This window comes from Panthera onca, chromosome B1, assembly GCF_046562875.1.
Source record: "Panthera onca isolate mPanOnc1 chromosome B1, mPanOnc1 haplotype 2, whole genome shotgun sequence".
Lineage (NCBI taxonomy): Eukaryota > Metazoa > Chordata > Mammalia > Carnivora > Felidae > Panthera > Panthera onca.
The window spans coordinates 136,345,369-136,362,042 of NC_138342.1; the positions used below are offsets into that span (position 1 = coordinate 136,345,369).

The 16,674-nt window shown below is 35.5% G+C and overlaps 1 protein-coding gene across 18 annotated transcripts in view; it reads left to right on the forward strand.

The window, feature by feature from the left end:
• The window catches only part of RAPGEF2 (Rap guanine nucleotide exchange factor 2), a 254,465-nt gene that overhangs the window by 211,859 nt on the left and 25,932 nt on the right, over positions 1-16,674 (forward strand). For all 18 annotated transcript variants that reach the window (XM_060653863.3, XM_060653864.3, XM_060653869.3 and 15 more), the window contains 5 exons: positions 828-1,005; positions 7,419-7,555; positions 8,189-8,347; positions 15,017-15,169; positions 15,455-15,619. In XM_060653863.3, coding sequence (XP_060509846.3) covers positions 828-1,005; positions 7,419-7,555; positions 8,189-8,347; positions 15,017-15,169; positions 15,455-15,619 — 792 coding nt within the window. The remainder of the gene's footprint in view (positions 1-827; positions 1,006-7,418; positions 7,556-8,188; positions 8,348-15,016; positions 15,170-15,454; positions 15,620-16,674) is intronic.

A 16,674-nucleotide genomic window follows, 5' to 3' on the forward strand; every position in this document is an offset into this window, starting at 1 on the left:
TGTCAAGTAAGGTTGATATGATAACATTCATATATATTGTGGAGATGATAATCACAGCAGGCTATAGAATGACCTGAATAGGATAGTTGTCCTAGCCTTGAGATAGCCCAGGAGAAAAGATCATTTTGAAGTTCGTGACTCTAATGACTAACATTTAAGTACTTGATTACTTGAAATTTGATTGGTGATAAGGTCACCTTGTTGAGGAATGAAGAATGTGTTACTTGTAGGCATATGGTCTTTTAATATTTTTTGGTGATTTATAATTGGAGAGTGGACATTGGTATAATCAAAGTAAATGTTAATGTTTTGTTCACATACTTATAAAGTTATCTTTGATTTATGCTTCACTTTTCCATAAAGACCACCTAATAGGAAAGAAGTTGTTGAGTCTTCTTGGCATTAATAAATCCACACCTGTTCTTTTGGAGAAGGAATTGCTCAGAATCAGTTATTACCCTTAGGCTCTTAGCTTAAGCCATTCTCTTTGAAAAATGGAGTGAAAACAAACAGTGTCTTTTTCTTCTTTATTCTACTGTTTCAGGAGCATATGACAGCTCAGATAAGAAATCAGAATTTTTGAGATAAGATCATTAATCCCAACTAAAAGTTTAATAGGAGATTAAATCACTCCTGTTTTCTATAAGTGATTCTTCTTACATAGTGCCTAGTGCATAAATATTTGTTGATATTGAATACATGCTTAGTTACAGACAAATCAATATACTAAAATTTTAATACTTCAAACTAGACTTGCTCTTATTTCTTTTGGGTACAAAAAGACTTGCTTAAAATAATTTTTAAAAATTATTTTGGTCTGTTTTAAGGCCACAGAAAGCGAGGCTGGTGATATGGACCTGAGTGGGTTGCCAGAAACAGCAGTGGATTCTGAGGACGATGATGATGAAGAAGACATTGAGAGGGCATCAGATCCTCTGATGAGCAGGGACATTGTGAGAGACTGCCTAGAGAAGGATCCAATTGACAGGACAGATGATGACATTGGTAAGTTTGGATAAGAAGATGAATTTAAGAGCAATTTAAAATATTTAGGGTAAAATGGCCTGATAAAATAGAGCCCAAGAATAGTAGGCTTTAAAAAGTCATTAATTTATAATTTTCCCTTGCATAAGCAGTAGCATTTGTCGAAAAAAAGTTTAAAGAATCAATTTTATTCAATCATTATGTTCTGAAGTCTACAAATGATAAAACTTCTCATAAAACTCTACCACATGAGCCCCTTCTCAGCTTACTTTATGACAAAAAAAAAAAGAAAAAAGTAGTCTTCCATATAATGTTATTCCTATTATTTTTCTTGTGAGCACTATTCCTATTAAGCTCACGTTTTCTGTATGTAAATACCAGTCAATGACAACTGGTAAAATTGCCATGTAAATGACTTTGCTTTTACTCTGGTTCCATCTGAAGATGGGACTGAGTGGAAAACTTAGTAGTATATGAGCTGCGGGGGGTTTAGACTTTCTTTAAGTGCATCCTAAGGTTAGAAATCCAAGTGGCTTTGTATCTGTTTTCCCCATCCTTGAAGTTTCTGTTACCCACTTTCCCATCAGAATAAGAGATGACTGTGTAATAATGGTTTAGTGTTCAGGTACGCCTTCTGCACTCAGGCTTCTTCCTTAGAATGCTAGGAGTCAGGGCAACTTCTGTAGAGCGCCTTGTGTCCACCACAGGTCTGGAATCTGTAAGCATCCTTGCCTGAGCCCAGATAATCTGTCCTACCACTCTCCCAACTCTTTTTGGCTGATATATATTTGCAGACAAATTCAAGGAACTTGCTCTATTGGGATTAGATATAGGACAGTATGGGCATAGTTATAAGTGGCTGGTTGCATGTGTTGTGAAGGAAACAAACATGATGAAAATCTTTTACCACCTACTGTATATACATACGCTAGAAAATTAAGGATGAAAAAACCAACAACTTGTATTAGATATTTAAAATACAAATTTAAAATTTATAGGATTGGTAAGCATTTATAGATGAATATACCATGTTGGTAACCATTCATTCATGCAGCTAATGTGATTGAGCACCTTCTATGTACTGAACATTTTTTTAAGTCCTGGCAACTCAGAGGGGAACAGGCAGGTAAGATCCTTGTTCTCTTTCAGTCTGAAGAATAAAGTGGGGATTAGGGAGTGATGGAGGTTGAGGAATGAACAGAATGGAGCCTATTTTAGGAGGAAATGGCTGGTAATGTCCTTTTAAAGGGCTCAGACATGAAGGAAGTGAAAAGGGGAGCCACCTATGCCTGTGGCCCCCAGTGAAGAAATGTGTTCTGTGTTAACCCTTTCTGGATAATTTTTGCTGGAGTAAGCACTTAAAGGCTTCACAGATACCCATCCCTGACTCTAGCCCATTTCCTTCTCTACCACCTGCACTCCCGTTCCAAAGGTGCTGGCAGTTTGCAAGTCTCTTGAGGGTTCTGCAGCATAAATTAGAGTGGTTCTATTTTACCCACTGAAAACATTGGGTTTCACTTTCTCATGTCTAATACCACATACACATTCATTTGATTTGCAGTGTCCAAAGTTGTATTACACTGTCCCATTCTCTTTGTCCTTGTCGACTTCTTTTTAAAAATGTCCTTAAAGAGAAAGTGAAATTGGAAGTGTATTCAGTTTGCCATCTTACTCCAGAATCCTTGCTCATAGGTTGTTTTTTTTTTTTTTTTTTAAATAAGATTGAACATTGCTTATGAACAGATTGATGTGGAAATTATTCTTTTGTAAGTTAATGTATCTTCTTTTTTGAATATGTTCATTTTAGTACAGTTATAGAAGAAAATAATTATTAAAATCATACAGCATATCATTCCTGGAAATTTAAGATTTTTCACTTCATGTCTGAGAAGGTATCTTTTCCAGAATTTCTGGAAAGCAAATGCTATGCTGATTCCTTCAAAAGAATACAAAGCTATCTTTTTTTTTAAAATGTGCTTGTTGATATAACCTCCAGTGAATAACATTTACTTGAATGCCAATTCACTTGCAAGCAGAGATGATTCTGATGCTTGCTCCTATCAAATATACTTTTATTTAAAATAATAAACCATTATTATTAAAGTTAAAGCCTTATGAGTGTTGTTTGCTCTACAAGAGATCTTGGAAGAGCTTATATTCTGTCTCCTCAAGACAAAACCACATGTGAGCACTTTTAGCTTTTTTGCTGTTACTCTTGTTAAATCTAACTGATCTGCCAGTATTTAGTTACAACAGATACCTTTCATAAAAACTACAAACTTCTAAATGATGCTCTCTCTGGATGCCTCTGTTCCTAACCACCTTCCTCTAACCCCATGAAATAGAGAAGGAATGGTGTGTTGGGAGGTGGGGGGTGGGCAGAATCAAAGTTGAATCAAATGAAATTGCTAATATATTTTAAAAGCTGCAAGAATTAAAAAAATTGCTTTGGGGTTCCCATAGATTCTTGGGTGTGTGTACCTTTGTTTCAATACTTTGAAGGAAAGGACTTTATTCCTTTTTGCTCTCTAGCTCATAATTCTGTAGGTACTCAGTTATCGAATGGTTGTGAATTTAATTTCTTTTTTGAGGCCTTTACACATTAAGGTAGAGACCTACTTCTCAAAGATCCCTTCCAAAGAGTTCTTTTTTCTCCCCTTCAATATGGCACCAAAAAAACAAAAACAAAACTCCACGGATTTTTCAAAAACATCTTAATAGTAACCAGTTTTTATACAAAATTAAACCAAGCAAATAAGCTAATTTTTATATTGACATCGCTTGCGGTGTCTGTAAGCTGATTATCTGGCCTTTCTTTGTGTCACATTGACTAGAAAAAAAGTGTTTAAAAATGTCTTTTTTCAGGGTGCCTGGGTGGCTCGGTCAGTTGAGCATCTTACTCTTGATTTCGGCTCAGGTCATGATCTCAGAGTTTGTGGGATCAATCCGTGTGCTGTCAGCAGGGAGTCTGCTTGGGATTCTCTCTTTGCCCCTCCATCCCTCAAAATAAACTTTAAGGAAAAAAGGTCTTTTTTCATAAACAGAAATATTCCTTTCCTAACAAAATAAAATATTATTAATTAATGTATTATTCTAATAGATTCTTCCAAGCAACATAGAAGAAAGTAGTCCTGCTTCTTCAGTCCATGGCTTCTTCTTGCCATGTTCTAGGAACTGTCTTTTACTCATTCCAGGCCCTGAACTCTTGACTAACCCTAATTGCTTGAACTCTGTATGATCCCTGTGGCATTACCAGAGTTTATGTTGAGCCCCTATAGCCAAATGCTCCTGTTTTATATTCATTTTGTGAAGATTAGTGATAGAAATTCTTTATTGTTTTAATTGCACTAATTATCCAGTGTAATAAATACAGGTTACTACAAAACCAGCAACACTGTTGTTGAATCTTTGGGAGACTTAACTCTTAGATACCATCTGGTTAAGCATTTATTTATTTTTAGTTTTTCAGCTGAGCCTAGAGTATTATGTACATTACTATCATCAGATCTTTTCTGTCTTCTTTATTATTTATCCATATTATATGTGATACACAAATATTTTCTATCCTGTCATATTTTTTTAAATCTTAGTCATTACTCCTGTATCACAACTTGATTTCATAACCCATTAATGGAGCAGGAATCTTCCAAAAAGCAAGAACAATGTCTATGCAAGGCACTTCAAATCATTTTAGCAAGTATTAGTAAATATATTTTATACTTCATATACTCATATTCTTCAATCATATATGTGGTCGTAATTTGACTTATTGTCTATTATGTTATGTCATATTATGTTGAATTTAAAACATTTCTGACTTCTGGTCTCATATTCTTCTTAAGACCATGAATCTTCACTTGTCCAAGGAAATTTAGTATTATTGGAGGAGGAGGGGGAAGAAAGCAAAATGTGTGTTCTATAGGTAATATTTTATTACCTTATGGTGAGGGGTAGGGCAGTAATAGCTGAAGAAAACAGAGGCTTATAACTGCAGAACTAACAGTGATACACTAGCTTTTTCATTTGTTTTTTTGCTTCAGATCAAAAGGTCAGTGTGTTTGTAACACAATGATTGTTACCTCCCATATATAATAGATAATTGCAGTGGTATTAAAAATTGGTTTATTGCTGTCCCAAGGAATAAATATATTTTATTTATATGACCCAAACACACCCACTCCTTCCAGAAATAAAAGTTTCACTAAACAGAACTTATTCTATAAGTTATGTGCTTTGATTCTCTTCTTGTTTTTAAAATGCTGGTTTTAAAAAAAAAAAAAAATTGTTGGTTGCAACAGTATATTGATTTCCTGGCACATCAGTCTGGGTAAGATGGAAGAACACTGTCTTCTTGGACAGAGTCCCTGGGTACCACCTATCAGTGTTATTCTCCTGATTCCGAAGCCACTCTGTTATGAAAGTCTTTTACAGGGCGATGACGTAGGGTCTAATCAGAAGAGACATTACCCAGCTGGACCCGAGAAAAACACTTCATCTGACCTTCTATAAATGTAATGTTTTCACAGAATAGATCATTCTATTCTGTGTTGTTTTTGCAGTGAACAAACTACTGTATCTCCCATAACATAAATGTGTCACTAAATCCTAACAAATAGATGGAATGTACACAGGGACAGTTCCATTACGTGAGGACAAGAAAAATATAGCAGAATTTTTACTTAGAAATTTGAATGATATGAGTATGATAACAATGACAATAATAGCAGTTCTTATTTATTGAATATTTACTCTGTGCTAAGGACTTTATTATCTCTATTGTATTTGTCACAGCTGTCCAACAAAGGGTAGGTATTATATTGTTCTTTCATAAATGAGGGAAACATGCCTTAAGTAAATTAATCAGCTTTCCCAAAGCAATATAACTAATAAGTATTCAAGTGATGTCTGACATACACCTTGTGCTCTTTTATCATTACCTATAATGTCCAGCAGGAGGTTTGGAGGCAGACGGTCCTGAATCATCACTGTCACTTCCTAATTATATGACTTTGAGCCTGTTTTCTCCCTGTGAAATGAGAAAGAAAACATGCACCTCATAGAGCCATAGTGAGGAGTAAGGAAAGAACTTAGTAATTAGTAAAGCTACCTAATAATAGAAAAAATTAAAAATAGAGACCACAGGACTAGAAAAGACTGTGAAGTCATCCATCTTGTCAACAGCTACAACTGTATCAAAGTTTAAGCTGTTTCTCCACAGCATCGCCAACAGGAAGACTGAAACTTTTCTCTCTTTTGGCCAGTCTGTGGGATAAAAAAAATAACGTATCAATTTTCATTTGTATTTGTGATATAATGTTTTAAATTCTATTTAAATTCAAGTTCGTTAACATACTGTGTGGCGTTGGATTCAGTAGAACCCAGTGATTTCATCACTTACATATAACACCCAGTGCTCATCCCAATGAGTGCCCTCCTTAATGCCCATTACCCATTTAACCCCAACCCGCCCCCCCCCAGCCCCCCAGCAACCCTCAGTTTGTTCTCTATATTTAAGAGTCTCTTGTGGTTTACATCTCTCTCCATTTTTATCTTTATTTTTCTTTCCCTTCCCCTGTGTTCATATGTTTTGTTTCTTAAATTCCACATATTTAATGAAATCATATATTTGTCTTTCTCTGACTCATTTCACTTAGCATAATACAATTTTTAATTGATTAATTTTTATAAATTTGTCTTAATCCATAGAAAATACCCCTTGGTTTCTAAATCATGGGATATCTTTAGATTGAAAGTGGTTATTTCTGCTGTTTTGGGTGTCTACCTGCCCAGAAGGCACTAGAATAGACCTATTGATTTTTTTTTTTTGGAGAATTCTCAGACCTCTATTTCATTTCAGCTTATCATTTCACCCTTTAATTAGCCTTAATAAGATCACAGCTGATTTTCAATAGAAATTTTCCATTTGAAGTTTATTAATTTCTTCATTCCCATTAGAATTTGAATCACAATGTATACTAGCATTCCTAAATCAATAAGTAAATGTCACCACTTCCATAGTGACAGTTCTTCGTTTACCTGCAAGAAGTTCAGCTTTTGTACTAACAATATTTGAAGTAATTATATTTTCCAGTGGGCAGTTTTGTAGGACATTTAAAAAGAAAGAACCCTAGAGCATTCTTTTTGAATGCTTGGTTTAAAAAAAAAAAAAAGTTGTAGTGGGGCACCTGGGTGGCTCAGTTGGGTGAGCATCCGACTCTTGGTTTCGACTCAGGTCATGATCTCACGGTTCGTGAGTTTGAGCCCCACATCAGGCTCTGTGCTGACAGTGTGGAGTCTGCTTGGGAATCTCTGTCTCCCTCTCTCTCTCTCATTGCCCCTCCCTTGCTCTCTCTCACTCTGTCTCTCAAATAAATAAGCTAAATAGATAAATAAATAATTGCTGATTAATGTTTACAATATCTTTTGCCTTTTAGAACAACTCTTAGAATTTATGCACCAATTGCCTGCTTTTGCCAATATGACTATGTCAGTGAGACGAGAACTTTGTGCTGTTATGGTGTTTGCAGTCGTGGAACGAGCTGGGACCATAGTGCTAAATGATGGTGAAGAGGTTAGTGAACATTTCTGTCACTTACGAAATTTCTGTTTGAGCGTCTCTTAGTACAGCAAGTGAACAAAAAATGAATTCTTATTTTTTCCTCTTAAAAAACAACGGGCAACAATTAGTTTGAATAATTTAAGAATTATGATACACTGATTGTTATGTCAAAATATTTCAAATCTAATATTTTTATTTTTTATAATATTTCATATGCTACTGATAGAAATACTTTGATATATTAACTTTTCAGATTTTTATAACTTTAAATGTTCATTGTATGCCTTTTGTCAGAACGCAATGATATTCTTATTGAGGCAGTGGTGATCATTTTATATTGCTTACATATGTTTGGGGGAACAGAAGAATTCTTTTTCCTTGTGTCATTTTAGAGAAGAATGCCCAAAGTCAAATTAAAAGAGTGGAATGACATGTACCCCTAGCTGGGCATGAGGAAATACATAGATCCATGGCTGTGCTTTGCTTTATTCCTTGTTCTTTCTTTCGATTTAGTAAACAGTTAACTTCACTTGAGTTATTCCATCTTCAAAATGAAAAATCTGCTAAATCATTTGTAGAGACCATTCTAGCATTTACAGCTGCATGACCATAATTTTCTGCTTTGTCTTCATTTTTTTGAATTAGCTGGATTCCTGGTCAGTGATTCTGAATGGTTCTGTGGAAGTAACTTATCCAGATGGAAAAGCAGAAATATTATGTATGGGAAATAGTTTTGGTGTCTCTCCTACCATGGACAAAGAATACATGAAAGGAGTAATGAGAACAAAGGTGGATGACTGCCAGGTATAAAATATCATTAAAAATGTATATGTATATTTTATGCTTATCACGTCTATACAGTTGGGGTAAGATTTTTCTGCCTATATAAATAGGTCATCTTTTAGAATTTTAAATATGATTTTAAAGTAGAATGTTATCACACCCTAGGAAATTAAAAATAAATCTTCCTTAAAGTTGTTTGGACTTGGGGCGCCTGGCTGGCTTGGTCAGTAGAGAATATAACTCTTGATCTCAGGGTCATGAGTTCAGGCCCCACATTTGGTATAAAGCATACTTAAAAAAATAATAATAAAGTTGTTTGGACTCCACATAACTAGGTGTTCTGTAAATATGTTTTATTTAAAAAAGTGTTCTGTAAATATGGCATTTTAAAATTTCCATTAATAATAGTTTGATAATCTGTTCATCAAAAAATATAGAAGTAAAACACCCATTATGAAAAGAAATAGATTAATAAAGATGATGTGATACAGTTATGCAGTGTTTTTATTTAAAAACATACAAGATAAGGAATTGATTTAAAAGTCATGAAAATCAGGAACGCCTGGGTGGCTCAATTGGTTAAGCATCCAACTTCAGCTCAAGTCATGATCTTGTGGCTCGTGAGTTCGTGCCCCGCATTGGGCCCTGAGCTGACAGCTCAGAACCTGAAGACTGCTTTGGATTCTGTGTCTCCCTCTCTCTCTGCCCCTCCCTCGCTCACACCCTCTCTCACTCTCTCTCAAAAATAAATAAACATTAAAAAAATTAAAAACAATAAAAGTCCTGAAAATCATAGTATGAATCAGTAGAAGGACTTCTTGGTAAAAAAGTAATTACTGATTAAAAGAAAATACATGAGGGGCGCCTGGGTGGCCGACTTCAGCTCAGGTCACGATCTCGCGGTCCGTGAGTTCGAGCCCCGCGTCGGGCTCTGGGCTGATGGCTCAGAGCCTGGAGCCTGCTTCCGATTCTGTGTCTCCCTCTCTCTCTGCCCCTCCCCCGTTCATGCTCTGTCTCTCTCTGTCTCAAAAATAAATAAAACGTTAAAAAAAATTTTTTTTTTAAATAAAAGAAAATACATGATAGCAAAAGAAAAATGTTAGTGTTGATATTGTGTTAATAATCATTATTTAAAAGCATTTATGTGCGCCTGGGTGGCTCATTTGGTTGGGCGTCCAACTTTGGCTCAGGTCAAGATCTTGCGGTTTGTGGGTTCGAGCCCTGCATTGGGCTCTATGCTGACAGCTCAGAGCCTGGAGCCTGCTTTGGATTCTGTGCCTCCCTCTCTCTCTGCCCCTCTTCTGCTCACACTGTGTCTCTTTCTCTCTCAAAAATAAACAAACATTAAACAATAAATAAATAAATAAATAAAAGCATTTAATAAAAGACTAGAGAAAATGTGGAGACCAAATGTGAAATTTAGTTAGATTGATTATAACTGATAACCTCTGTATTATTAAGAAAAAATTTAAGATACTTGTGTTATCAAGTGTATAAAATTTATGTCTTCTCTTCTGAAAAAAAGTCTTTGAAAGATAAAATGTTTTAATGTAAATAAACCGAAAGATTTGACTTAGACCAATTAATGGTAAGTGCCCACTGTATTTAATGGTCTGTAGTCTGAAATACATCTGAATATACTTTGTTCTAAAAGAACATCATTGAATTTTTATAGTGTCTGATGAATGTAAAATAATACTCTTTTAAATTTTCATTTTAAGCACTTTACTTACTAAAAGAGAAAATGACCATGGCTATAAATAAATTTTTTTTTAATATTTATTTATTTTTGAGAGAGAGACAGAGCACAAGTGGGGGAAGGGGCAGAGAGGGAGGGAGACACAGAATCTGAAGCAGGCTCCAGGCTCTGAGCTGTCAGCACAGAGCCCGACACAGGGCTTGACCTCATGAGCCGGGAGATCATGACCTGAGCCAAAGTCAGACGCTTAACTGACTAAGTCACCCAGGCGCCCCTACAAATACAATTATCTTACCTAGAGAATAATGTTGCCAAATAATTCCTTCAGTAAGCACTGTAGAGAAAAAATAAATGGTTGTGAATTCATTATTTTGAATAGTAATGCCAGAAGAACATTCTAAATATAGTCAAGTCTCAATTATTTGGCATAATAGAAGAAAACAAAATGGTAGGTAAATCTCGGAGTCTTTATTTGACCTAGAATTGTGTTTGTAAAAGAGATTATAGTTGATGTTTCAGCTTTGGAACTGTACTCCAAAATATAATAAAGCCATACTTGGTCCAAAACAAACTAGGAATTTGTTAAAGGTTTCCCTATCCTATTATCTCTTATCAGTTCCTCCCTGGTACATATTGGCGTTACTAGAGCATTTTAGTCAGAGTCTGTACCCTTAAAGGGCAAGTTAAAAAGTTATTTTATTTCTGAGAATTCATCGATTACATTAATACCTCTTAATTGACCAGCCCCTTTTGTTAGAAATTTGTAATCATGGAACTAAAATGATATTAGAGGCATAGACATATTTCAGAATAATTGCTAAAAATGCTATATGACTGAATATTACAGAGTACTTAAGTAATATCAGATGTACCAGGTAACATTAAATATTTATTTCGGAATTCTGGGAAACAAAGAGAAAGAAGATGTCAGGGAAGAGAGTCTACTCTATTTACTAGATGAGGAATTGGTGAGAAACCTGAGAAAAGTCTCTTCTCTCCACTCCAGTCTAAGCCATTGTAAAAGGAAGATCTTAAATAAGGGGTTTCAAGAATCACTCTTGTACCTGCACTGACTCATCTGCTCAGGCCTGACATTCATTCCCTCAGTAGGAGAACAAGGTTGGAGAATGAAGTTAGACTTAATGTAACGCTTGTGTTGGTGTATTATTTTAGTGTATTTCTGTTAAAATGTCATATCTGTCAGTAAGTTATCTACAAATGTTAGATCATCCTCTTGTTAGGGGATGTAAAGGAAACAATGAGAATCATATTTTCATTCATCCATAAGATGGCCTCTATAAGTTTATATCATTCTACTGAGCACCTTGTAGGCATTTAACAGTTATTAAATGAGATGAACAAAAATGCTGTTCTCCTTACCAAGAAGAGGCAACTTCGCCTAGGACTGGCCTTAATTTTCTTATAGTCCAGTGGGTTCCAAAAGTAAATACTGAATAATGTGATATTTAGTTGAGCTCAGAGTAAACCTGATCCACTATGAGTGAATTATATTTAACATTTATTTCTGTTTGTTTGGATCCCATGATATGCTCAAAGTTCTATTTTGCTTTGGATCCCTACTTTGTGTGCTCCTCTTTCAGTTCTCTCCTTTCATTGTTTGTGCTTGTTCCTCTGTTCGCTTTGAAAGACAAAGGCAGGGCTAGATATAGACACCCTATGGTACCAGGCAATTGGTAATGGTTTTCCGTTTCCCATATGTGCCTCCTTCTTTTCTCCTTCCCACTTCTATCCCTCTTTTCCATTCCTGCTCTTCTCTCCCACTCTTCTTTTCCTTCTCCCCTTTTTCTTCGCTACCACCTGTGTCTTAGGCCTGCCAGTAACACATCAGGCATTGCTTAGCCTTACCCTACACCCTCAATGGGGAACGAACCCTGGGATCCCTGTGTGAACAATCAGGCATGAATTTCCCTTACAGACCACAAAATGCCAGTTTAAATAGCTCTAACTTCTTAAGGTAAACCTGTTAGACTCCCCTTTTCCAGAGACCATGGGAGCTAATGACACTGAATTTAAGTAGTTTTGGAGAAAGCACTTACATGGGAAAGTTGACAATACTGTATTATGGTTGACGTTTAATTTTACTTCATCCTTTTATCGTCTATTATAATTTTTCTACTAAATATCAGTTGTGATGTCATGTGCCCAAAAAACAATCCTGCAATGTAAGCTGCCTTTGGCCTTTTGTAAGCCAAATCTTGTTTGCATTTTTATTCTATATCAGAATGCCAAGGTCTACATTACTTTCATATGCTTACAGCTATTTAAAAGTATAAAACCTCATCAAAGTAATTATGTACATAGTTCACAATTTTTCAGCTGGCTTCATCGTACCAATTAAAATTATGTCTTGCATATGAATTTCTTATTATATCTTCAGACTTCTTAAAGCAAAAATAAATCTGCTAATAAAAATACAGATAAATGTTTTTACCTATTATTTATTTCTTTTTAGATATGTATGTCCCTATTAGAAATTCAGTTGGGTTTTATTTTCTTTTTGGATGGTACTTCAGTTTGGTACAGAAGTGACAAAAATATCTCTCAAAGGGGTGCCTAGATGGCTCAGGGGGTTAAGCATTGGTTGGACTTTGACTCAGGTCATGTTATCATGGCTCATGTGTTCAAGCCCCCCCCGTTGGGCTCTGTGCTGACATATCAAAGCCTGGAGCCTGCTTCAGATTCTGTGTCTCCCTCTCTTGCTGCCCTTCTCCTGCTCACTACTCTCTCTCTCTCTCTCTCTCTCTCTCTCTCTCTCTCTCTCTCACAAAAACAGACAAACAAACAAACAAAAAAAACATTAAAAAAAAGTCTAGGCTTTAAGAATTCCAAATCAAACTTATTCTAATTTCCTTAAACCTTCAGTCAAGATTAATTTTAGTACATTTCTCTTCTAAAATCATTTTCTTTCTTTTTTAATGTTTATTATTTATTTTTGAGAGAGAGAGCACAAGTCGGGGAGGGGCAGAGTGAGAGGGAGACACAGAATCTGAAGCAGGCTCCAGGCTCCAAGCTGTCAGCACACGGCCTGACTTTGGGCTTGAACCAATGAACTGTGTGACCATGACCTGAGCCCAAGTTGGACACTTAACTGACTGAGCCACCCAGGTGCCCCTAAGAGCATTTTCTTTTCTCTATCTACTTACTCCTTTTAACTTATGGAATGTATTTCTTTTTTAGGAGATAAATGAGAAAATGATATAATTGTGTTCTCTAAAACAGAGTGTAAGAAAAATCACCTAAAATTATTTGGAGACAGAGCAATTTTGGTGCCCTGTAAAAAGAAAAAAAATAAACTATTTTTGAGACAAAGAACTAAGGACCACAGATTTCAAAACGTGTATACACCTGTGGTCAGTGTTATAGAAATGGATTGTGTTTTTAAATTAAAAAAAATTTTTTTAACTATATGTAATTATAAGAAAAGCCTATGTCTTTTGAATTTTAACTTTATGATTCCAATAGAAAAATTAATGAGATTTTATCAACTAGCTCTGGAAGAAACAATGTTGTAATAAGCTATTGCTCAGGTATGAAGCGCTGCTATTCTTTTAAAAAACTTTACTGATTGTATGGAAAGTATGGAAAATATAGAAAATTTATTAAATAAAACGAGTCACTTGTAATTTGCATTATTCAGAAATAATAATTATTAGCATACTGCTCTATTTTATTCCAAGATTTTGATGTGCATGAAAAAGATTTTTTTTAATTAGCAAGCATGTAATTATGAAACATGGGGCAAATCAGCATGCTGTTGGTACAGCTGTTTCTTTGTTTGTACAATGGGGACAATAGTAGGACCTTCTTTATGGGATGACCAAGAAGGTGAATGGAGAGTTCCTATAAGGCCACCACAAAATGATGATGATGGTGTCATATTCATGATAATAATTATTACATTTGGTTTTCCATCTTTTAAAAAAATAAATATACTATCATGAACATTAAGTCAAAACTGTAAATACTCTAACTCATGTCTCCTCCTCACTGACTTCTGGTTAATTTGTGTAATAAGTGCTTTAATTCATTTTTCACTTTCTTTTTAAATTACTAAGAAATGTAATTTAGTTGTTTGCCCTAAGCCCTAATTTTTTTTTTTAATTTTTTTTTGTTAACGTTTATATATTTTTGAGACAGAGAGAGACAGAGCATGAATGGGGGAGGGTCAGAGAGAGAGAGGGAGACACAGAATCCGAAACAGGCTCCAGGCTCTGACCTGTCAGCACAGAGCCCGACGTGGGGCTCGAACCCACGAACCGTGAGATCATGACCTGAGCCGAAGTCGGACGCTTAACCGACTGATCCACCCAGGCGCCCCAGCCCTAATATTTTTTATATTTGGGGTCACAGAGGAGTAATGACTTACCATGCATATTATTTTTAACTTTTTGTTTAAGAGCAAGGATTGCCCTTAATACTAGTTACAAGGAATATGACTTGAGTTTAACAAGTAGGTGGCTTGTTTTGTGGACCTTTTTTGAACGAACTTTCTAAACTGATTTCTTATCAATATAATTAACAAATGTATAATATCTATTCCATGGGTATCTTTGAATTTTTATCTTTTTTTTCATTTTTATTTTCAAATTGTTGCTTTTAAAATCTTTTCTAACTTGTAAAGCCTACTAAGTGGTAATTATGTTTTTATATTTATCCTCCTAAGATCCCATCTTCAAAGAAGAGGCATGAAAAAGGACTCTTTTAATTTTATCTTCTGATTTTTAAAATGGTTAGGATTTTTAATATAAACTACATATAAATATGATAAAAATGAAACTTGATTTGACCAAAGAAGAAATACATTAAAAAGTAGAGAAGTCAGATTAAGGTTCATTACTGCATTCATTTAGAGAGTATGGGAAAGACATGGAAAAATGTCAGTGTTAAATAATTAAAACACTGAATTATTAGTACTGCTAGATCTCTTGCAAGCACTTTATCATTAACATGTGACTTACATTTTGTTCCAGTTTGTCTGCATAGCCCAGCAAGATTACTGCCGTATTCTCAACCAAGTAGAAAAGAACATGCAAAAAGTTGAGGAGGAAGGAGAAATTGTTATGGTAAAAGAACACCGAGAACTTGATAGGACCGGAACAAGAAAGGGACACATCGTCATTAAGGTAAGATAAACTTGCCTCCATCTTGTGGGAAGGATTTTTTTTTTTTTTTTTTTTTTTTGTAGTATCCATTAGTTATGAGAACTTAAGATCCCTCCCCCCATTTTTACGTATGATTTCTCTTAAAAGTTACCAGCTGTTAAAAAGATCTTTGTACTTCCTGATGAACAGCAGTTTGATAAATTATTATATATATTACAACCCAGTTCATCTTATGTTGAAAATGTGGAATTATGGTACCATATAGATATTATTTGTATGAGATAGTGATTAAACCTTTTGTTACAGGGCACCTCAGAAAGATTAACGATGCATTTGGTGGAAGAGCATTCAGTGGTGGATCCAACATTCATAGAAGACTTTCTGTTGACCTACAGGACTTTTCTTTCTAGCCCAATGGAAGTGGGCAAAAAGTTATTGGAGTGGTTTAATGACCCGAGCCTCAGGGATAAGGTTGGAAAATATATTGTAGTTTGGCTTTTAAATGTGAAATGTTCAGACATAACCTTAAAGATAGTTTAATATATATATATATTTGTCACACCAGTTATGTTCAAATTAGTTTTTAATGTTTGAGAGAGAGAGATTGAGAGAGTATGCGTGAGGGAGGGGGGCAGGGAGAGAGAGACAGAGACAGAGACAGAGAGACAGACCCAACCAGGCTCCATGCTCAGCGCAGAGCCTGGCCTGGGGCTTCATCTCACGACTGTGAGATCATAACCTGAGCCAATATCAAAAGTCAGACACTTAACTGACGGAGCCACCCAGGCACCCCTCAAGTTATTCTTAATGGAAAAAGAGAATGCTCTTTTTAAGGAAAAAAAAAAAAAAAAAAAGTGAGACACCTGAGTTCCATTGGAATCCTCATCCTCTGTTGGGCAAATGGTCAGTGTATTCCAGATGAAAGTTACAATTTTTAAATTGGCACCAGAGCAGCATTTTATTGTACGTGTTGCTGGTCTATAGGCCCCAGTAATATAATTCTAAACAGACTTCTTTAGCGGCTCTTGAGAGCTCTTTCAAGGCCAGATTGGATGATAAACTACATACCCTTTTGAGGTGTAAGAGTTAATCATAGCCTATACTCATTTCTTCTTTCCCCATGTGACAGTCTGATTTACATAAGGCAGACACGGGAAGGCAGGTAGGAAAATCCAGAACAGTAGACCAACAGTGAAAAGCCCCCAAGATCTACTGCTGGTCCTGCCCCTAGCTAGCTCTGTGGTCTTAGAGAAATCATTTGGACAGCAGTGCTTTTCATGTTCTGAGAGTCACAAGCGTAGGCTTGTTCAGCCAGGCTCTCCAGCCATCAAAACTTGGTTTGAGTATTGCCTTTGCCATGTACCTTAGGTGTCATCTGACCCTCCTGCCAGTCATTTATTGACTTGTAAAATGAATAATCGACATCTTTTAGGGGTTATTGTGAACATGAATAATAGAAGTGAAGTTCTTTATGTAGTACCTGGCTCAATACACTTAATATGTATTAAAATACGTCATACGTTTTA